The sequence below is a fragment of the Jaculus jaculus genome, chromosome 16, assembly GCF_020740685.1.
Source record: "Jaculus jaculus isolate mJacJac1 chromosome 16, mJacJac1.mat.Y.cur, whole genome shotgun sequence".
Lineage (NCBI taxonomy): Eukaryota > Metazoa > Chordata > Mammalia > Rodentia > Dipodidae > Jaculus > Jaculus jaculus.
Window position 1 is genome coordinate 29,558,465 of NC_059117.1, and position 23,580 is coordinate 29,582,044.

The following is a 23,580-nucleotide window of genomic DNA, read 5'->3' on the forward strand; positions in this document are numbered from 1 at the left end:
TTAATAAAGGTATGATAATAATAAATAAAACCTGATATTTAAAATAAAATGTAACACTCAATGTACAAATTAGCATCAGCCCCACACAGTGCTATAAAGCTTTTATAGACACAAAGACACGACATGATGACTTTTATGATGGTTGAAAACAAAGGACAGTTGTGCATTCCACAATCTGTCATTACCAGGAATGTGGTAAGTAAACCAGCCTGCTTGTAATGAAAGGAAGAAAGGTCTGTGTGACTTCCTGATACTCCTAATTTCACTAAATATTCTGTGGTCCGCAGCACACAACCTGCACGGAATGACATCACTTGTTGGCATCAGCCTAAGGCGGCTTTGGACATTTGCCCCAATTGTTTAGCTTAAAAAAAGAAATTTGAAATTACCTTAGGGGAAAAGAAAAAAAGAACTAAGTTCACATTTTTAACTATTGTGAGAAATTAGAGATACACATTTTTTTCTTGCAGTTTTGTGTTTACCCTGAAGACTACTGTGGTTAAGAAAGGGGTGTGTCTCCAAGGAAGGAATTTAATGTACCTACATCTAGGGGGAGGCTGAACAATGGTGATCAAAAAATAGTTGTCTGTTTTATTTTTTCCATTTCAAATAAATTCATTTCCCCTAAGGCAAGTGTATCAAAACTATGTCTGAAAGAAGAAAACCCCAGACAAAGAGGTGAATTTGAAACCACTGCTGGTTATACTCCCAACTAGCCTTCTTTGTGGCCTTATAAAAAGATGCCCACCTAGGTAGTTATGTTTCGTAGGCATATATCATTGAACTGTTATTAGAATAAAGCATGTCTCTGTGGTAAGATTTTCTCTAGGGAAATACAAGTATCAGAATAGAACTTTAATTTGTATCCTGAATTAATAACGAATGAGTCTGCTGACTTCCTGTCTTACATATGGCTAATGACTTACCAGTTACTATGCCCTCCATGGAGTGTGTATTCAGATAACTACTTTCCCTTCATGCTCATAGGAATTGCAAAGCCCATGGCAATTTGGCAAGAGAAATATATCCTAGGGTGAGGGTAAAGGGACCATTTTAGGTCCCAGTTTCAAATGATCTCATAGTCTTATCAATTATCAGGAAGGGAGAGAGGACTACTCAAAGGAAGAGCTTAGACACAACAAAGCCACAATTTAAGGTCAAGTAACTACAAAGTACATCATTGGCACTTGTCTCTTTTATTCAATAAATGATATGTTTGATAATATAATTGCTGTGGAAGAAAATAGAGGAAGGAGTACTGAGTAAAATAAATCTGATAGTTATTAAATGTTTCTGTTCTGACTAGAGCTATGGACACAAAGCTAGTGTTTTGCCATTGATATGACCCTCCTGGTTTGCGAATTCTCCAAGTATGACATCTCTTTAAAAGCAATTGGTTCTTCTCCAACATAATTTAAAATATCCTTGCAGTGATCCATCTGGCAAATGTCTTCACCTCATACACATTAGCTGCATCAGTCCATCGGTGCAGGCTGCTCCAACTGAATTAATTTCTCATGTCCATTATGCTAATGTAACCAGCCAAATGACCACTAGGTGTCCTTTGAATCTCTCTCTATGTATTCTGATAATCACTGCCTTATCAAGCCCTTGGCCCAAGTAAGATATGAAGTCAGAGCCCCAAGGAGTCTTAGAGATCTAGTCCAAAATTCTCTTTTATAGGTGTGGAAACAGGCCCAGAGAAATTCTAGTCTCTGACTATCATTCCAAAATCACTGAGCTGGAAATGAAAGTGGGCATTTGTTGACTCTCATTGTCCTCATTGCTTAATGTCTCTAATATTCCTGATGGAACATGCTTATGGAAACTATCTTGGGATACCAGGACAGAGGCCAGCTTGACTCAAGAAAGGAGACACCAAAGCAGTAGCTTGTTTGGGTACATGCTAAAGGCTTCCAGTTCATTTCGCATAAAGATCTACATTTTCTATAATGGGATGTCAAGCCTTTTTTAACTCTTTTACCAAAATGTGCATGACTTTATGAAACAAAATGACTGGACCAGTTAAAGTGATGACAATACCTCGTTTATCAGCTTCTACACCCTCACCATGTGTGGTGACTCGGTGTAAGTAAAGTGCCCTCCATAGACTCATGTGTTTGAATGCTTGCTGTCCAGCTGGTGGCACTCTTTGAGAAGTTTGTGGAGCCTTGCTAGAGAGGTGTGTCACTGGGGGTAGGCTATGGAGTGTTAGAGTCAAATCCTGCTTGGTACTCTAGTTTTCTGCTTCCTCCCTGCTGTTGTGAGGTTGTGAGATCAGCTATCTGCTCTTGCCATGATTTTCCCACCATGATGACAGCTTCCCCTCAAAACTATGGATGGAAATGGACACTTTCCTGCCACGGGCTACTTCTTGTCACCAACAAGGGGGTAATTGGTACACCATGCTGCATACCAAAATATAACTAACTACCAAAGAGCAAAATTCTCCAGGAGGATGGGGAGGGAGTATTGGGTCATTTTTAAATCTACTGTTAAGCTATATGTGAAATAAGCTTGAGTTTGTTTAGTTATACAAAAGTACTGACATGAAATGCATTTATTAAAGACTGAACAAACTGAACCAGAATTAATTTTATATCATTGCTACATGCTTTCTTCTCAATAATCTGACAAAGAATAAAATTTCTTAGGTAGAGCTATTAAGACTGAAAAACATGTAGTGAATTGGTACAGTAAATAATCAACAGAAACTCAGAGTTGTTATATGTATTTCTTGCTCTTAAAACATAATTACAAATATAAAGGTAGCTACCACTGTCTGGGGGGTCCCATTGTTATACATAGCTGATCCCTGACAACCACACCCTAAAGATGACAAAAGAAGAGCTGCAGTTCCAGGGCTAGGTCCAAGTTAAGAAACAACCAACAGCTTCTACAATACTCTCTTGGAATGAGCCTGTGTTCAGTTTCACTAGCTTATTCAACTTTCTGTTAATCACACATGAGAGGTCTAGTACACTTTTATTTGATTTGAGACATCATTCAGTTTGGACATTTCCATTTATTTGTTACTCTTTCTGTATTTGTCTTGAAAGTCTTTATTTCTCATTTATTATCAATTATTTTTGTATAGTCTTCACTTAAAATCCAATATTGTCATTTCTGAAATTCCTATTTTTTCTACTGACTGTATAATAAACTTTATACTAGCTTCTGCAAATATTCTATAGACTCGATCCTAATATCTGAAGTTTTTTTGTGTACACTGGGAAACTGTTGCCCTTAAGATGGGGTCCATCTGCATTACAAATGAGTAGTCGTAGACATTGACGAAATACCCTTTATCCCAGTAGGACTTGAGTACCAGTCAGCAGCTGGCAAAGTCTGGTTATCTCCCTGAACCTCTTAGTGGTTTTCCCTGGACCCACAAAAGACTGTATCATGTGTGCAGAGTTCAGCAGCCAGCAAGGTTTTTAGGGATGTTATATCCATGTGTGCAGCCTGCTTCAGCCATGGCTCTAAGCTCTGTGGGATAGCCCCACAATTTATTTACCTCTGTCGTCTGACTCCTTGACTTCATGGGATAAAAAGATAGTTCCTGCTTTTCTACTACAGTGGCTGGGAAGCAGTTACAGGAGAAAACTATTTTTTGCCAGTCAAAAACCATGCAGGAATTTGAACACAACGTGATTGAAAACAATATACTCCTACTTGCAATGGTTTCCTTACAACAGATTACAACTCCAATAGCTGGGTGTGGTGGCTTAGGCATGCAGTCCCAGAAGTCAGAAGGAGGATTATGAATTTGAGGCCAGCCTGGGATACATAGTGAATAACACCAAAAAACAAGGGAAGAGGGAAGGAGGAGAAAAGAGAAGTCTCAAAAATGTACTTAGGGGTAGAGATGTGATTCAGTGGTTAATGCACTTGCCTGCAAAGCCTAAGGACCCAGGTTAAATTCCCCAGAACCCATGTAAGCCAGATGCATACATGCGTCTAGAGTTCATTTTCAGTAGCAAGAGGTCCTGGTGCACTCAACGCTCTTTTTCTATTTCCATCTATGTATGTGTGTGTGTGTGTCTCTCTCAAAAAGTAAGTAAAATATTTTAAATGTACTTAGCCTGAAGGAGAATACCCAAGGATGAACTATTCTTTATCCAAGACTGAAATTCAAAGTTCCTTGGTGATCACAGTGCAGCCATGACACACCAGAGGTTGGACAAGTATCATGCCTAGATAGAGCATGAGGGGATCAAGCCAAGGATCTATATAGAAACCACAGCCAAGGACCTGCAGTCTGGGAGCCCTGCCTGATTCCCAAGGAGACTGACACTGCTAAACTTATACACAGGACCAACAAGTTCAAAGTCTACTGTGGCAGCACAGCGAGCTGAGAACAGCAAGCACAGACCCCACACAGGAAAGCCTCCACCAGGGGTGCATGCAGGCAGAGAACTTTCTCGAAAACCAATGACTTTCCAAAAATACTAATACCCACAAGTGATAATGTCAATAAAACAATAACATTAACTTTAAAATCGCGCATAAGGAAAATGCTAAATTTTTATCTAGTAAGAGTTTATAATGGTGTGACTAGAGCCATGTCTCAATGGTAGAGCATTTATCTAGCATAAACTTGGCTCTAAGGTCAACAGCCAATACTGTAAAATAAAAAAAAAAAGCATTAAGAATAGAAATGAGAGGATTGGAGAGATGGCTTAGTTAATCAACTGCCAGCCACACAAGCATCAGGATCTGATTCCAAATCCCCAGCACCCACATAAAAACTGCATGCAATAGTGGTGCACCTGTGAACCTATTGCTGGGAAGGGAGAGACTGGAGGAACCCTGGGTCCTGGTGGCCAAGTTAGCAAATTCCAGTTTCAATAACCGACCTTGTCTCAAAAATAAGGTGGAGAGTGATGGATGAAGACAACAGACACTGACGTTGACCTCTGCCCTGCACGGATGTGCACATTCACTATATATATATATATATATATATATATATATATATATATATAAACCCACATACCACCAAACACACACAAAAACAAAACTGAAGAAGTGTAAAATACTTATATACTTCAAGGAGAAAATTTTGTAGGGTATAGGTCCCATAAAATATGTCACACCTGGCTAATTTCTATAATGTAGGTGGGTTCATAAACACAATAGCTTTAACATTTGCAGATAATCTTTTTTAGAAATTATGTATGACTTCTCAATGTACTAGGCAGCTTACCAATAGCCAAAGCCCTGCCAAAACCACTTAAAAGCATGACTTTCCTCTTCATTCTTTTGGCAATGCCTAGTGCTTTGTGATACACCCAAGAAGAAACTTATATTACAAAATAAAACAACCTTGGCAACAATCATCTAAGAAAATTACTACCTTATAAGAGACATATGCATCTTCTAAAAGTATGTGCCTTTCTAAACAATACAAGAAAGTAATTTAGCAGTGATTTCAAAAAGGAAAGAGCTGCTTGTGTAACATCTAAGAGGACTCGGGGAAGAGTTCCCCCTCCTTGTTTGAACTAGATGGAAAGTGGAGTGGGTATCAGGACCACTGTGAGAAGCATGTGTTCAAAGGTAGATAGGGAGGGAAAGTCTGAAAGCACAGGCTGAGGAACCAAAGAAGGAGAAAGTGACTGATTCCAACAAGCCAAGCACACCCCACTGAAGAGGGACAGCGATGCAGGCTCCATGACTCATGTCTAGCTACAGCTTATGGGGAGTCCCTGGCCTAGTAATTGATGATCCTCTAGCAACATATGAACATGGATCTCTAGCTGTGTTCAACAGGTTTATGAAGAAGTCCAATGTGAAGACAGCCCACTTGCAAATGTATGGAAGGACAACAGAAGACAATCAAAAGACAAGGCAAAAAAAAAAATCACAACAGGGAAAGCTCCCCAATTCCTTCTATGAAGTTAGTATAACCCTAATACCAAAATCAGGCAGAGATGCCACAAGAAAAGAAAACTATTGGCCTATATCCCTGATGAACTTAGATGAAAAGATCCTGAACAAAATCCTCACAAACTGAATTCAACAACATATCAAAAGCATTATCCACCTGGATCAAGTGGGCTTCATCCCAGGAATGCAGGGGTGGTTCAACATATGGAAATCTGTCGATGTAATACACAACATAAGTAAGCTTAAACACAAAAAGCTCATGATCATTTCGATAGATGCAGAAAAGGCCTTTGACAAAATACAACATCACGTCATGATCACAACATTGGAGAGAATAGGCATGGACAGTTTATATCTCAACATAATAAAGGCTATATATAAAGTCATAAAGCCCAAATAATACTTAATGGGGAGAGACTGAAGGAATTCCCATTGAGATCAGGAACAAGATAGGGGTGTCCACTCTCACCTCTGCTCTTCAACATAGTACTGGATATCCTAGCTCAAGCAATAAGACAGGAGAAAGGAAAAAGAAAAAAGGAATACAAATTGGAAAGGAAGAAGTAAAGTTAGCCCTATTCACAAACAACATAATTCTATATATAAGAGACCCGAAAATCTCCATCTCAAAACTCTTAAAGGTGATAAACTCCTTCAGCAAAGTAGCAGGATACAAAATCAATGCACAAAAATCAGTAGCCTTTCTACATGCAAAATACAAAGATACAGAGAAAGAAATAAGCAACATTGTCCCATTTTCAATAGTAACAAAAAATAATAATAAAATACCTTGGAATAGCATGAACCAAGGAAGTGAAAGATCTATACAACAAAAACATAAAAACGCTCAAGAAAAATTGAGGAGGACTTGAGAAAATGGGAAGACCTCCCATGCTCCTGGATAAGCAGAATTAACATCATGGAAATGGCAATCTTACCAAAGACAATATACAGATTTAATGCAATACCAATAAAAATCCCAACATTTTTCTTCTGAGATAGAAAAAATGATCTCAAGATTCATATGGAATGGCAGAAGGCCTTGGATATCCAAGAATATCTTCAGCAAAAGAAACACCTCTAGAAGCATCACCATACCTGATCTAAAGCTATATTACAAAGCCATAGTAATAAAAACAGGACTGTACTGGCATAAAAACAGGAGTATAGACCAATAGAACAGAATCAAGGACCTGAACTTTGGGTCAAGTAACTACAGCTACTTGATATTTGACAAAGGCCCTAAAAATGTAGGCTGGAAAAAAGACAGTATCTTCAACCAATGGTGCTGGACAAACTGGATAACCATATGCAGGAAAATGAAACTTGATCCATACATCTCGCCATGCACAAAAAGTCAAGTCCAAATGGATCAAAGACCTCATTATAAGACCACAAACTATGCTACTAGTGGAAAAAAAAATAGGAGGAACTTTCCATGATATAGGAATGGTAAAAAACTTCCCAAACAAAACTGAAGTAGCTCAGGAACTTAAACAATCACTCAACCATTGGAATCTCATGAAGCTGAAAAGTTTCTTCACGGAGAAACATACAATAAGCAGAGCCAATAGATTACTCACAGAATGGGAGAAAATTTTTGCCAGCTATACAACTGACAGAGGCATAATTTCTACAGTCTACAAAGAACTCAAAAACCTAAAGAATAAAAAGTCAAATAACCCACTCTCAACATGGGGCAAAGAACTGGGCAGAGAGTTCTCAGAAGAAGAAATACAAATGGCAATAAGAAAATGTTCATCATCCCTAATCATCAGGAAAATGCAAATTAAAACAACTATGAGATTCCACCTTACCCCAATAAGTATAGCAAACAAAAAATCAAATGAAAACAAATGCTAGTGAGGAAATGGAGAAATAGGAACCCTCATTCACTGTTGATGGGAATGTAAGATGGTACAACCACTATGGAAAGCATTAATGGAGACTCCTTAAAAGGTTAACTATAGCGTTACCAAAAGACTCAGTTATTCCCTTACTGGGCATTTACCCTAAAAGTTTCATACCTCAATTCAGAAAGATTTGTTCAACCATGTCTATAGCTGCTCAATTCATAATAGTTAAGAGCTGTAATCAACCCAGATGTCCATCATTAGATAAATGGATAACCAACATGTGGTATATCTACACAATGGAATTCTACACAGCACTAAGGAAAAAAATCACACAATGAAATTTGAGGAAAAATAGTTGAACCTGGAATAGATCATTCTTAGTGAACTCACCCAATCACAGAAAGACAGTCTTCCATGGTCTCACTCATCTGTGGCTCCTCACCTGAATCAGCCCGAGATGTTGACATACCTAATAAGCATTTTGAGGACCAGACAATAGGGAAGGTGGGGTGGGAGGGAAGGGTAAGGGTGGGGGTGGGGGACACAAAACTGGATCCAAATGGCAAGGGGACAATAAAATTCTACATCCTAAAAGAGATGAAATGGTTGAACCTTATTCAGGTCCTTAGCAGGAACACCTGAATTACAGGGCCCTGAAGAAGGTATGATGAAGACTAACCTTAATCTTCTCCTGTTTCTCTCTCTTATATATTACCTATCTATTTCTTCCTTCTTTTCCTTGGCACTGGCCTGTAACTCCCAGTACCAGCATGTGGTTAACATCCACAATGAGCTGTTGATCAGAGAGACCTACAGGTTTCCCAAAAGAAGACAGGTTCTGACAGAGTACTTGATGACCCACCAAAGGTTAGTGGTAAGATCCAACTGCTTAAGACACCATATGCTGCTGGTATGGAACATGGAGTGACATGGTTGGAATCTGGAAGACAGTCAGTCCCGAAACAGTTAGCTCCTCTAGTACCAAAAGGTGCTACATGAGCAACTGGGGGAAAATGGCCAACATCTGTCCAAGCAACTAGTGGTCCAAGCTACTCAGCAGCAAACAACCTGACATTATGCTCACACAAGTGCAATAGTGGCACACAGCCATGGTGGGTAAACAACTGCTCTTGATTTGGCTAACTGACCTGCTAAGTGGAACGGAACCCATAGCTGGAGCTAGAAATCAAGTCAGAACCATTATAAAGAAGATAAAGTAAATTACTTTCCTGTCTTGAATTCATGACATCATACTAGAAGGAGCAGGTTTCTTAAGGAAGTTTTCCATTTGGAAGATTATTTGAAATATCTTTTCTGTTCAGGAAGTTAAAAGGTTAAAGGTGGAGCATGGAATGTGTACAAAGATGCATATTATAGGGTGCTTACCCCATAGTAAGGAGTAGTAAACTGACTTATTGGCACTGTTGAGGGCTTTCTGCTTCATCTTTCACTGTTTTGATCTCTTTGTTACAGAATTTGGCAAGAAAGGCTGCCTCAGCTGGGCATGGTGGCTCACGCCTTTAATCCCAGCACTTGGGAGGCAGAGGTAGGAGGATTGCCATGAGTTCAAGGCTACCCAGAGATTACATAGTAAATTCCAGGTCAGCCTGAGCTACAGTGAAACCTCACCTCGAAAAATCAAAAAAATAAAATAAAATATAAAGAAAGAAAGGCTGACTCTCTGAAGGATAAAAAAGAACTTTGGTCCATCACCTCTGATGATCAATTCTGGTGGAAACTTAGGAAAGGCTTAAGTCATAAGGAAGTTTTGAGAAGTTATACAGGTGGACAGTGTAGAATTAAACACAAGAGAAAATCAAAGTCCTACTTTGAACTGGCAAGAACTAGTTCCCAGGTAGCCTTCTGACATTTCTCTCAGGATACTGGAAGCACAGGTGACTAAGCACTTCCACAACAGCAGTGCCTGTAACCCTATCACAGACTGTATGCTAGCAAGGACAAACCACTACCTAACAGGGAGAAATAAAGTTCAAAGTGAAGAACAAAAACCTCTTTGGTTTACCTTAATACTGCTCTAGAAAGCCTGGTAGTGAACATCCTGATGAAATGTGTTAGCTTTTCATCTGCTTTGGTCCTGTGTGTCTCCCGCAGTCGCTCGCAAGCTGGCGTGCGTAGTGTGTGTTAATAAGGTTACTAATGGTCAGCAGGGTAAGAAGTTAGACCAGCTCATCAGTAGACCTCAATAACAACAGTGACACACACAGGTCACCTTCCTGTCTGTGATGACCACAAATGACAGCAAAGCAGTCTTTGGGAACAATGGCTTCTGCATTGCTCTGGTCACCCTACCTGACTCACATTGCTCTTTTGGTCAATTTACCCCCCCCCCAAAAAAAAGAAGAAGTTCGCCTCACTTTAATTAAAACTGTCACATTTTCATCTACTATAGATGAAAAATATATCATCCAAGTATGTCAAGAATTCATTCATTTGCTTAATGAAACAGTAACAGGGTATGAATAAAATCATTACTTACTTTGAAAACACACACTCCATTGTGGTAAAATTTATCACCAACCTCACCAACCTCCATCATAGTTTAATTTTCGAAAAATGCCAAAAATATAAGGAATTTAAGTTCATAAAACTAAGAAATGGGGCCATAAAGTGCCCACATTACTATGTGGTCCTTCAGAAAATATGAACAACAGTAAAAGTGTAAAACTTTTGTGGTAGTATTCTCTTGAGAATTCTGCAACAAATACCATTTTCTACTCCATAGTACATAAGGAGAGAAGATTCAGAGTTTCAAGGGCATGCCACATTTTATGCTATTAAAAAAATAAAATCCCAATATTTTAAGTTCTCACAATAACATGTGCAAAACTGCCACTACTACAATCATTGTTCTACAAAATTACACCAAGGTCCTGGCCACAGCAATATGAAAAACACAAAAAATAGGAAAGAAAAAGGCAGATATGTTATTATCTACTTAGAATATAGTCTAAACTTAAGATCAAACTTTCAACAAAGTTACCAGCAAAAACTCAGTATGTCAGAGACAAACAAACTCATAACAGTAAATATTTGTTAAAAGTATAACCGAGGGAGCTGGGAAGATTGCCCAGTGATTAGAGGCACTTGCTTGCAAAGCCTGCCTGCCTGGGTTCAATTCCCAATGCACTCATGCAACCCAAGTGCAAAAAGTTGCACAAGTATCTGGTGTTCATTTGCAGTTGTTCTCATACCCTCCCACACACATACATATGCAAGTGCAAATTAATTAATCAATTAATTAATGAAAAAAGAAGTAAAAGGACTAAGGATGTAGCTCAGTTGGTACAGTGCTTGCTTAGCATGCATAAAGCCCTAGGTTCAATTCCCAGCACTGCATAAGCCAGGAATGGTGATGCTCACCTGTAATCCCAGCCCAGGGAGGTGGAGACAGGAGGATTAAAAGTTCAGGGTCAAAGTCAGCCTCAACTATACAGCATGTCAGCCTCAAATACACGAGAACCTGTCTCAAAAAATAATGTTATGAAATAATATTGTGTAAAATCTAAAACTAGGATATATAATTTAAGAAATTACTAAGAATACAAACTTCATGAAGTAAACATCCTTCAAAAAATGTAAAATTTCTGAGTAAATGGTCTATGCATTCATAAATAAATAAACTTTAAACACATTAGTTTGATCCCAAAGTTTATCATCCCAACAAACAGCAATAAAAACCACCAAACTCAGAACTTACCAAATGAGGGTCATTCCCTTGTGATTTCTATTCATCTTACAAACTGTATGCTCTATCAGTAGGTCAAATTCAAGACTGAGGGCTCCAGTTTCATGAACCAACAGGACAGTCCGTAAGGTTTGCTCCTCCAATACCAGCACAGCTAACCTGACTTTCCAGTAGTGGTATTTTGGAAAAATGTCAAAGAGGCGATCAAACTCAGGACTGGTCACAGGTTTCTCCCTGGGAAGGTCATCCCTCCCTCTCCTCTCCCCCACCTGACCCCCCAACACATGGGAAGGAAATAAAGATGACAGTTGTAGCATCAGTGTGGCTGCCAGTCCACTGGGGGGAGGGGGACCTTAACTGTGGCCTTCGCCACCATCACTTCTCCAGAGTATTAGGTTGTGGTGCAGCAGCTGGGTGAGGAGAGTGGTGGCCTTGTAGGTGTCCTCGTTCAGGTGGTCTTGGCCAAATGGCAGGCTTGCTCCTGTGCGTTCTGAATCCAGAAGGGGGAAGAGGAGGAGGAAGAGAAGGATAAGGGAAGGTGGGGGGAGGAGGAAGGGTGGGAGGGGGAAGAAGAGGAGGAGGAGAAAGAGGAGGGGGAAGAGGAAGAGGAGGAGTTGATAGCCAGACCTCCCCCATGGGATGGGATGGCTGCAGGTGCCTGCTGCTGATCTCATGGGCTTCACTGTAGGTCTTCTCCAAGGCCTGAATGACAGTAGCCCTCTCTGCCAGATGGCAGTCACAGAGTAGGGTCTCTCTGCAGTTCTAGATCAGGTACTCGTCCAGCAGGCTCAACCCACTCCAACAGACAGCCTCCAGCTCCTTCATCGTTTTGTGGCAGGGGTGGACCATCTCCAACTTCTTCTTGTTGCCATCCACCGATGTCTTCTGCTCCTTGCTGCTGATGTTTAAGCAGCCTGAACGGTTTCTTTTTTATTTTTAAAGAAATGTGCTTGCCTATGATTCTGTCTCCAGTGAAATGAGTATTCCTCTGTTACTCTACTGTGCAGCATTGTGCATGCTGGTGTTATATTTCTACACAGTAGCTTGAAATTCATTAACTTATATTATGTTAGGTATTCCTTTAACAAAAAAGTCCTCAAATTTCTTAAAAAAAAAAAATTTCCTTTTGGGGGTAAAGTTTACTGTACCAAATAGTGATTGTAACCAACTGGTCTATCATAGGTGTAGCAAAAGAAAAAAACAAAACATTGGTGTTAGCTTAACCTTAATGTCTGGCATTTGTCATGGTGGAATTATGATGGTACCGGTGCAGGAAGACATGGCCCATGTTCTTGGAACGAGCCTTCTTGCTTTTGTCATGTTATACACTGAACTAATTGGTAGTTATCTTTCCAACTCCATGTTTCACTAAGGAATTATTTCACACACAGACCATTCTTAGCCATTTTCCTCAGTGATGGAATATCATGCATGTGAGTCATTATATTGCTGTCACACACTGGCAAATAAACTTACAGCTCTGATGTTTAAAAGAGAGAAAGAGGGGAAAATCACCTCAGATATCTGACTTGTAGAAGAATTAACAATAAAGGCCAATGCATGGTGTTCCAGGAACACTGCTTCCTCGCCTCCCAGTCCTTTGTCTCTGTCTCCAGGCTGCTTACACCAAAGCAATTGACAGCACGTGAGTTGTTTGGTCCTGCAACATAAGCCACAGTCCCCAGTACCCCCCCGTGCCAGGGCATCTGGCTTCTCCTGCCACTAGAGTGAGATTAACAGGATTTCACTCTATGAGGAAGTGACATCATTCAAGAGGGAGTTGAGAGAGATGAGTTGTGTCCCTTGAGACAATCCTGTCACGAGAAGAATGCACACAGTTCTGGATAGGCCTACATGGATATGTCCTATGTGATGAAGCAACCAGCTGTGAGTGCTGGAGAGAGTGGTCAGCCACACTGGTAATATATCATCTTGCATCACCCTTTGCCCAGGCTCAATTTCCTAGAGAGCCTATGCTAAAAAGAGAATATGGAAACTAAGAAAATAAAACAATATGGTGGTTTCATAGAATACAAATCAGTGAATAATAAACCCCAAAATAAATTTATGTATGTTGAATAAATTAATATAACGAAGAAACAAATTACTAAGAATGGATGGTTTAGTAAATAATGCTAGAAAACTTAGGTTATATTATAAGAGCATTAAAAAACAAAACTGGGGCTGGAGAGGTGGTTTAGGGGTTAAGCACTTGCCTGTGACACCTAAGGACCCCGATTCGAGGCTCATTTCCCCAGGACCCACGTTAGCCAGATGCACAAGGGGCACACGCATCTGGAGTTCCTTTGCAGTGGCTGGTGGCCGTGGTGCACCTGTTCATTCCCTCTCTCTCTCTCTCTCTCTCTCTCTCTCTCTCTCTCTCTCCCTCTCTCTCTCCCTCTCTCTCTCTCTCCCTCTTTCTCTCTCTCTCTCTGCCTCTTTCTCTCTCTCTCTACCACTCTCAAATAAATAAATATTTTTAAAAAACAAAACTGTAAGCATCTTAAATGACAGAATATTTTAAATGACCTCCAAATGGATTGAAGACTTTCTTATGAAATAACAATCTAATACCAGTAGGACAAAATGTAACCACCACATGTAGGAAATGTTTTAAGACCTGAAACTCACAGGACTTAGCTGTATCAAAAGGAAATTCACTAAAGACAGTACTGGCAGGTGAAAACAAGTAAAATCAAGAATGTGATAATATTTAGGCTATAGAAGAAACTACTAAACAAGAAATATTCCCAAAATAAAAATGTACAAGAAATATGAATGAGCAGTATTAATGAGAAACTTGATGTATATTAAGTCCGTCCAGGCTAATATAATAAAGTAAGTCAAGTACAGAAATGTATAAAAAGTAAAAAACTATTACAATTGCAGAGGCTGAGTATATAATCAAACCACCAGTAGATTGTGTCTAGTAATGCCTATTCCCCACAGATGTGATAGGTGGGGTTTTCTCTGTGCCTTCCGTCATAGAAGGTGGAAACAAGATTCCTGGGGCATGGTGCAATAAGCATAACCCAATTAATTAGGATGTAGCCTTGAGGACTTAATCACCTCCTGAAAGCCCCACTTCTTAACAGTACCTTATTATCATCACCAGTATATGAATTTCAAGGGGAGAGGGAACACAAAAATTCAGGCTACAGAAATAAGCAACAGAGAAAAGTGAAACAATATATACAAATGCATATTTGCTCTCAGTTAAATAAAGTTAAAATATATAAATAAATGTATATCCACCAAACTGACAACAATTAAGTTATCAGAGACATGTGGATCTTGGAACTACTGATAAACACGGATAGTAATTTATCCAAGAGCAATTTATAAACTCATCATAATGTACAAGAAACCAAATATGAGATAAAAGTAATTTATGGGTTTAGACTAGTAACTAAGAAAAGAATCTCTCTTGGTAAGGATTAATTGTCCTAAAGACCCTAGCCTAGACCACAGAATTGCTTTTTATAAGTATTTGTAATTTTTCCAAAGTAGAACCAAGAAAATAAGAGGCTAAATAAGTGTATATCATAGGATTGTTGGTAAAAGAGAGAATCTTGAAGAAGGTAGAGAAAAACATGACTTTGAAGTGTTTAACTTCAAACACACCATGAAGGTTCTGAACTTAGTTTGTGCTCAATTATCTGAAGACATATCATGTTTTTATTCATCAGTTGCTCTATGGCTTGCAATTCAAACTTATGTGAAGCAAAATGGTGGTCAGCAGGTACTTTAGCATAAAACATCATCTTCCATTTAGAATGTTTCACCTTTTAATCCATAGTCACTACTTCTCTTTCATTTTTTCTTACTACCTTTCATTCATTCTTCCACCAGAAAGTTTTCGCCCCTGTTGCTTTCCTCACATCCATGATTTTAAAAAACATTTATTATGTCTCTTCTTATTTCTACTTAACTACACTCCAAGTCCCCAGTGACATCAGGTTAATTGTAAAAGTCTATTCTGACACTGGAAACATCAATCACCTCTGAATCCAGTCCACAAATCCCTCAGACCATCCCACAAAGTCTCCAGAGAGAGCCAGGGCTTGAGGGACAAAGATCGGGAATGAAACTGACAATGGGAATAAGACGTGGGAGAATTATAATGCTTGGCAAGATCATGAAATTCCATCTTCTTAAGTGGTTTCTTGTTAACTCAGCAACTGAATTCCAAATATATTGACAAGACATAGACATTATTCATTTTAATCTATGTGGGGTATGGAAAGGGTATGTGTTGTGAATGAAAATTCCTGTTGCATTCCCTTAATGTTCTCATATTTCAGTACCAAAGACATAGCAAGAATCTTTGAAAATTGAGGAGATGCTTATTATATTTAAGGGAATTTTTCCCTTTCAAAGTTTAGTGATATATTCATAAAGTGCTATATATTCCCTCACTAAGGTTTAGAATATCAAATCAAATATGCATAATTAACACTCAACATGAAAGTTTGCTCATTGATAAATCTTACAATCTTTCATCTGTGCCCAGTGTCATGAAATTTTACCAAATTATATACTTAAAAGCTATATGTTCAAAATCATGTGTTCTAGAACTGAGGCTGGGATTCCACACAATGCAGTTCAGGATACCATCTGTGACCACCACACCAATGTTCTCAAGAAACATACATACTATCCCATCGTATTGCAGTAATTCTTTGTATTGAAGCTTATTGCTTACAGCTGTGATTTTCATTCCTGTAAAATAAAGCTTATTGTATATATTCCTCAAAAAAATAAAGCTTATTGTTTACCTCAAAACTATAAGAATGGAGTTTCATATTTGAACCTTCAATAGGAATCTCATGGACCAATCTATGGGCTTTAATTCATGTTCCTGGATGTTTCATAACCTTTACTAATTTGTTTCTTGTTCTCTCATTCTCACTATTTTCCTAAGGAATCTTTTCCTTTAGCCACTTCTTAATATGCCATTATGAATTCCCAAGAAACAGTCTTTTGTCTCAGAAGATCTTAAGCAACAAAGAAAACCAATAAATATCTAATTACCCAGGACCACTTGAAAGCAAATTACTGAGTATTTATCTTAGCAGTCTTGAGTATCTTGAGCATCCTACTTGTAGACTTTAATGACTTTGATGTTATAAGCAGTCCAGACACTGATGGTGACATCTCTGGTCATAGACACAGCCCATCTTCCTGCTTTCTGTGCTACCAACTCATACATACATCCATAACCATAAAGAGCACAGTTTATACATTAGAGTAATGTCAATCATGTCACTGTCAATGTGGCATGCTATCATGAACACTTATGCTCAAAAGGTATTCAAAAACAACTTCTAGTGAGCTTTTAAATTTGTCTTTAAGGAGCTCATCACAATTTAACTGATTCCTAGAATTACAGGTGGGGAATTTTTCGCACTTATGAAAGGGCTACAAATCACCAACCTCCCACACACATCTCTGCCTGTAATCTAGTAATTACAGATCAAGGTTTAAAGGGTTTAGAGTGTTTAGGAGGCCAGTGTGAGTTTGGTTTGGTTTCTCTGTTTTAGTCTTTGCAGTGCTAGAGACAAGCATGTTGTCACTGAGCTATATTCCCAGTCCATCCATCTCTACAGATGGAATGAACATGTCAAACTTCTTGCCCTCATGGAGAATACATGCCAGCAGGGAAGAGGGGAAAATAACATAACAGTACATGTCAGGTGTTGAGATCTAACAAGGAAAACAGACGTATTGAGCAGAGACCATTTCATGGCATTGCCAGGGAAGGCTTCAGAGAAGGTAAGGTTTGCAAAGAGATCCAGGTGAAGAGTGAGAACCAGCAGTGTAGGGCTGGCGAGGTCAATGAGGGAAAATGATTGCAACCTAGGCATAAGGACCCGAGACTGGAGCCTCAGAGCAATGTAAACGCCAGGCCCTACAACACAACCATTGACGTCAGTGCTGGGAAGGCAGACAGGAGGGTCTCCAGGGTTTGCGTTTATCCAGGCAAAGCCAGGTTCAGTGAGAGGCTCAACTAAAAATATAAGGTGGGGCTGGAGAGATGGCTTAGTGGTTACAGTGTTTGCCTGTGAAGCCTAAGGACACAGCTTCAATGCCCTGGACTTCACGTAGGTCAGATACACAGAACACTACATATGTCTGGGGTTCATTTGCAAGGGCTGGAGGCCCTGGCATGCCCATTCTTTCTGTATCTGACCTCCCTCTCTCTCCTTCTCTCTCAAATAAATAAAATTATAATTAAATTCTAAAAACATAAGACAAAGAATGACTGAGAAAGACACCCACCATCAACCTCTAGCCTCGGCATGCACACACCACATACATACATACATACATACATACACAGGCAAACAATAAAGTAAAGCAAGCAATGAGACTGTCTGATAAATCTGACCCAGGCACACAGTATGTGATTTTCTTTATGTATGTGTCTGCTCACATACCACTCATAATCATTCCTGTGAACAAATAGATGCAGTGTGTTAATAAAATATTAGGCAGGCTGCTAAAGACATGACAGACACTGTGCCTGCCTTCACAGAGCTTACGGTCGATCAGGGAGGCACACAGTTCACAGGTGAATTCCCAAGTCACACTGCGAAGGAATTAAAACCAGATGCTAGAAGAACACGACATGGCTTGGCCCAACTTATCTGCATGAAACGGGAAAAGCTGATGAAGGTCATCATTTACTTGGTATCTAAAAGATCAACTAAAATAGGAAAGAAAGCACCAGGTAGAAGGAATTCTGTTTGGAGGAACTACACCAAGGGAAGCCAGAATATTTTATGGGACAGATGATAAATCAGAAGCAACAAGAAGGGAATGAGTGGTGCAGCGCAGCAACAAGCAGAATGGAGTGGAGACCGCTTCACCCGACTGGACGACAGTCACCTACAATGCACAAGTGGATGCCTGACCGCTCAATTTCACAGCACCCGCGCTACAACTGCCCAATTTCTGACACACTGCTAAAAAATGATAGACAGGGCCAGAGAGAGAGTTTAACAGTTTCAGCATTGGCCAGCAAAGCCAAGGGACCCAGGTTTAATTCCCCAGAACCCACATAAGTTCACATGGTGGTGTACACGTCTGGAGTTCTTTTGCAGTGGCTGGAGGCCCTGGTGTGCCCATCCTCTCCCTCTCACTATCATAAATAAATAAATATTTAAAAAAGGAAAGTGTTTTTTAAAATGATAAGTACTACTATGTACTTTCTGCATGAGTTTCACAAAGGAGAGTTATACCTTGATAAAAAGCAAACATAGTAAGTCTATATCTCAAGGTCACATTAATGACCATTCAATAGCTTTGTACTTTTTCCTTAGTCGAAGCTTCATTACAATTGGTCCTGAATACCTCAAAAATAGACCTGATATTTATATCATAGGAAAACTTTGGCATACATTCTAAAGCTAAATATAAAAAGGAAACGGGTAGAGTGCTTGTCTAACAAATGTAAGACCCTGTATTTAATCTTTAGAAGTATATTTAAAAGTAAGAATGAAAGGCACTATATAATTTCAAGTTTCTTCTCTTTCCTAAATCCTTACACATCACTCACAACCCTACCTGCAAAGATGACCTGTTCCCTTAAAACACAGAGAACAGAAGAGACACATTTTCAAACCCTCTCCCATCCACACACACCAGCTAGTCTCTTGCATTTGCATCTACCTGCTCTGACTCTGGCTCAGTCCCTGAAGATGAACCATCTGCATTTCTGGCCATGGTTAATTTCAACACCTCTAGTATACTGTTCTGTATTCCCACACTCCAGCACCATCTTCTCTAATGACCCATTTCCATCAGTGTATCAGTAACCCACCTTGACGAAAACAACTCTGGTTCTAAAACTGCTTACATGTAACCCTTTCATTTTCCTACTCAAGTACGCCAAGGTTCCTCCCAAAATTGGCCCTTTATTCTCTCTGCAATCAACTCCAACTAGGTTTTCTTATCTACCACCACAAAGACTGCTGATTTCACATTGCTTAGACTAATGGGTAATACTCAACCATTATTTGTTTTAAATCATTATCCAACATTTAGGCCACTGGCTCCCTTAATCCTGAAACACTTTCTTCCCTGGGTTTCTGATTGTGATCCTCTTCTCCCCCTGGCTAGGCATGTATCCCTCAGCCAATTCTTCTTTACCTCATGGGGTGGGCTGAGTAACATCCCCTGCATGATGATGTCCATGTCTGCTTTCCTAGAATCTGTGAACATATTAGCAGATGGCCAGAGGACTTTGACAACATGATTAAACTGAAAATCAGGAAGTGAGTAGTTGCAAAGATGGGCCAGCAGGTATGCATACTCGTTGCATATGCATGAGGCCTGAATTCGATTCCTAACACCCATATGAACAGTTGAGTGTGACCACACATGTCTATAACCCCACTCCTTTGGGGAACGGAGATCTGAGAACCACTGGGATCACAAAAATTGCAAGCATTGGGATCAGTGAGAGACACACTGGCAAGCAATTGAAAAACCTAACAGTCTCCCCTGGCCTTCACATGCACATACATATACCACATATATGCCGCATATACATCACGCACACCATACTATACCTACTAAACATGAAAAAGACAGGAAAAAAAAAAACATGAGATGAGAAAATTATCCTGCCTGCATCCCGGAGGTTCGAACCAGGGTCCTTCAACTTCAGAGTCAAAAGCTCTAGCCTCTAAGCCATTTCCCACTTCGAGAAAATTATCCTAAATTACCCAGATGAGCCCCAGCTCTGAGTAATCACAAGGATCTTTGTAAGAGGGTGGCAGAATATTACTGTGAACATGAGTACATGTGACCATGAAAGCAAGAAGGAGCTAGGATGCTAGGAAAAAGAACATCAGTAAGTGATGCAAGCAGAGCAGAAAAAGGGAAAGATGGGCTGGAGAGATGGCTCAGCCTCATGAAGGCACTTGCTTGCAAGCCTGAGAACCTAGGTTCAATTTCCCAGGACTCACATAAGCAAGATACACATGGCAGCACATGCATCTGGAGTTCTATCCCTCTCTCCCTCTAATAAATATTAACTTTAAAAAAAGGGAAATACAGGAATGCAAGTTCTCCACTGAGCGTCTCTGAAAGTGAATGCAACTCTGTCAGCACCTTGATTTCAGACTTCTGATCCCTAGAGAATAAATCTGTATTGTTTTCATTCATGACGTCTCAATCAATTTGTTAGAAATTGCAATACAAAGTGAATATCCTTCCCCAGCCTCAAAATCTTGTTTTAGCCTTTGGTTTTTCTGTTCTTTCTGAGCTCACTCCTTTGATGACCTCAATCAACCCAAAGCCACTTGTTCCAATAATCAAACATCCAAGTAAAGGTGAAATGAAGGAAAGGAATAAATAAATGTGTGTATACACAAATATATATATATGTGTGTGTGCGTTTGTATACATGAATATTATCCTGTATTTGAGGTCTGTTTTCAGAGGTAATGGCATGATCTCCATGCTTACATAGGGAAGGGGACATCCATGTAGTCCAGAAGCCCCAGTCATACTGTAGTCTGGTTGTTCATCATCTCAGTTCTGGTCCCACATAGCCTCCATTTGGTGTGCAGGGAACTACGCACATCCAGGGTGGATGGGCAGTTGCCCTTTGCTGTGTAAGATGTGTATCTGGAAAGGGTGGCAATTTGGTTCCCATGACTGATTTTGTTTAAGGGGACAATTTGGTTACTCGTTATTACTCAACATGGAGTAATCTATATGCAAGAATTTGCCATTCCTGGGAAGCTCAGAATAGTGACAAAAGCTTTTTATGCTCCACTCCAGGACTCTGACACAGAATATCGTAGAGACTGACAGTCAGGGAGCTGTTGAAAATACCTTAGTTGCTCTTATCATATTGTCTTTAACATTAAGGGGGAGAATTTACCAGCTTGACACTATTAAATGACTTGCCAAGTTAGGTAGAAATCTGACCCTCAATTCTAAAGCAATATAAGAGGCAGATGAAAAGGAGATTTCAAACTTTATTCTGCCTTTAGTACCCGGTGGCATCTGAAGCCCAAGTAGAAATAGCAAAAGCAGCCTCTGGATCCGTGTCATGCCCACTTGACATTTATGATTACATATCTGGATGGAATCTCAAACTTACACGCATGTGTCAAAGCAAAAGCTTAGGTTTTCTCCCACTAAAAGGGAAACAAGTGTGGTAGTGCATGCCTTTAATCTCAGCACTCAGGAGGCAGAGGTAGGAGGACTGTCATGAGTTTGAGGCCAGCCTGAATCTACACAGTGAATTCCAGATCAGCCTGGGCTAGAGCAAGACCCTACCTCCAGAAACCAAAAGAAGAAAAAAATGGGGGAGGACAACTGTATTCTGGTTTCTCAGGGAAAATCTTTGGGTCTTTGATTCTTCCCTGTATTTGACAGCCCATGTACAATCTACTGGCTAGCTTTCCCAGTTTCACCTACAAATTCATTCAGTATACATGATCTTCAAATACACTACCCAGATTCTCATAATATGGCACATGTATACAAGACTTCTTGATCTGGTAGAATACTTGAAGGAAACAACTTAAGGAAGAGTGTGTTTTGCTCATGATGTCAAAGGCTTCAGTCCATCAAGACAGCAGAGCAGCTCACATGATCATGGTGAGGGAGCAAAAAAAGAGACTACAGCAATCCAGGAATGGTGACACATATATGCAATCCCAGTTTTTGAGGTAGAATCAGGAGAATAGAAGTTCAAGGCCAGCCTCAGCTACATAGCCAGTTTAAGGCCCTCCTGGGCTAACCATCCCTAAAGAAGAAATGAAAGAGGGAAGGGAAGAGAGGGAGGGGAAGGAGGAGGGGAAAGAGGAGAGGGAGGGAGGGACAGAGAAGGAAGAGATGAAGAGAAGGGAGGGGAAGGGAGGGGGAAAGGAGGGGGAAGGGAGGGGGAAGGGAGGGGGAAGGAGAGAAGAGATAGCTGGGAATGGAGGGGCGGGGAGGAGGAGAATGGCCAGAAGACATCTATGTGACCACACCTAATAAACCCTTTGAGCAGAAACCTCACACACACATTTTGCACTTGCATGGATCAGGGAAGACACGCCTCCTGTGACCCTTCAATGCAGGGAGACAGCATAGCCAGCTTCCATCTGGACTCTTCCAAACCTTGCCTGTAAATCTCTTCCAAGTCAGCTGAATGCCCGTATCACTTCACGGCAGTAAGACTTAGCCTACAGTGCAATTATATGCTGAGCCTCACCAGTTTTTCTAGAAATTCTTCCAATGTGGACATGGCTTGTAAGAAAACCACAACATTCTAGCAGCTTCTTAGAAACCTGGGATTCTTACCTGTTGATACGCGCCATAGATCACATCAAAGAGGAAAGCCTGGGGCATCTCACTTGCTCTGTACCTGGCACGTTCCAGAGAGTGGTCTAAGCAACCATCAGCAGAGGGGCTGATGACAGTCGATACCAGAGGTCGAATCGCTCCAGCTGCCTTAAAGACAAACAGAAAGGAAGGTAGTATATTTACTCATGTGACATTTTGAAGTAAAACCCTGAGTTCAAAAACACATCTTCATGTTTTCAACTTCTTCATATTCTCTTTTAAGAATGTATCTGGCCAGGCATGGTGGCGCATGCCTTTAATCCCAACAGAGGGAGGATTGCCGTGAGTTCAAGGCCACCCTGAGACTACATAGTGAAGGTCAGCCTGAGCTTGAGTGAGACCCTACCTCAAAAAAAAAAAAAAAAAAAAAAAAAGGAATGTATCCGAACAGATGTTTGTTCAAGTCATAATGGAAGTTACCATCCAAAGCCACAAAGTCAATTTCATAGTATAATCATTCCATCCACCACAAGATGGAAATACCGTTTTGACTGTATGTTCAAAATCCTTCCCCTCAGAAGTCACTGAGGTCAGTACAATAAAGGCATGCTAAGATGCAATTGAGTATTCCCTGGAGATGGGTGGAGAAAGAGAAAGACTATTGTGAAATAACTGTGTTTCAAATTAATGCTTAGAAATTAGTGTACCTTCAGAACACTTAATTTACACATTAGGTAATTACAAAAACAAGCTCCCCAGATGCCCAAACAGAGACTAAACAAAAACCAAATAACAATTAATTTATGTCTTATTTTAACTCATTTTAAAAACAGTTCC

At 40.0% G+C, this 23,580-nt stretch overlaps 1 protein-coding gene across 1 annotated transcript in view; it reads right to left on the minus strand.

Annotated features, from left to right (window-relative positions):
• The window catches only part of Crppa (CDP-L-ribitol pyrophosphorylase A), a 318,445-nt gene that overhangs the window by 241,936 nt on the left and 52,929 nt on the right, over window positions 1-23,580 (minus strand). The window contains exon 3 of the mRNA XM_045136023.1: window positions 22,762-22,911. Within this exon, the coding sequence (XP_044991958.1) occupies window positions 22,762-22,911 (150 nt within the window). The remainder of the gene's footprint in view (window positions 1-22,761; window positions 22,912-23,580) is intronic.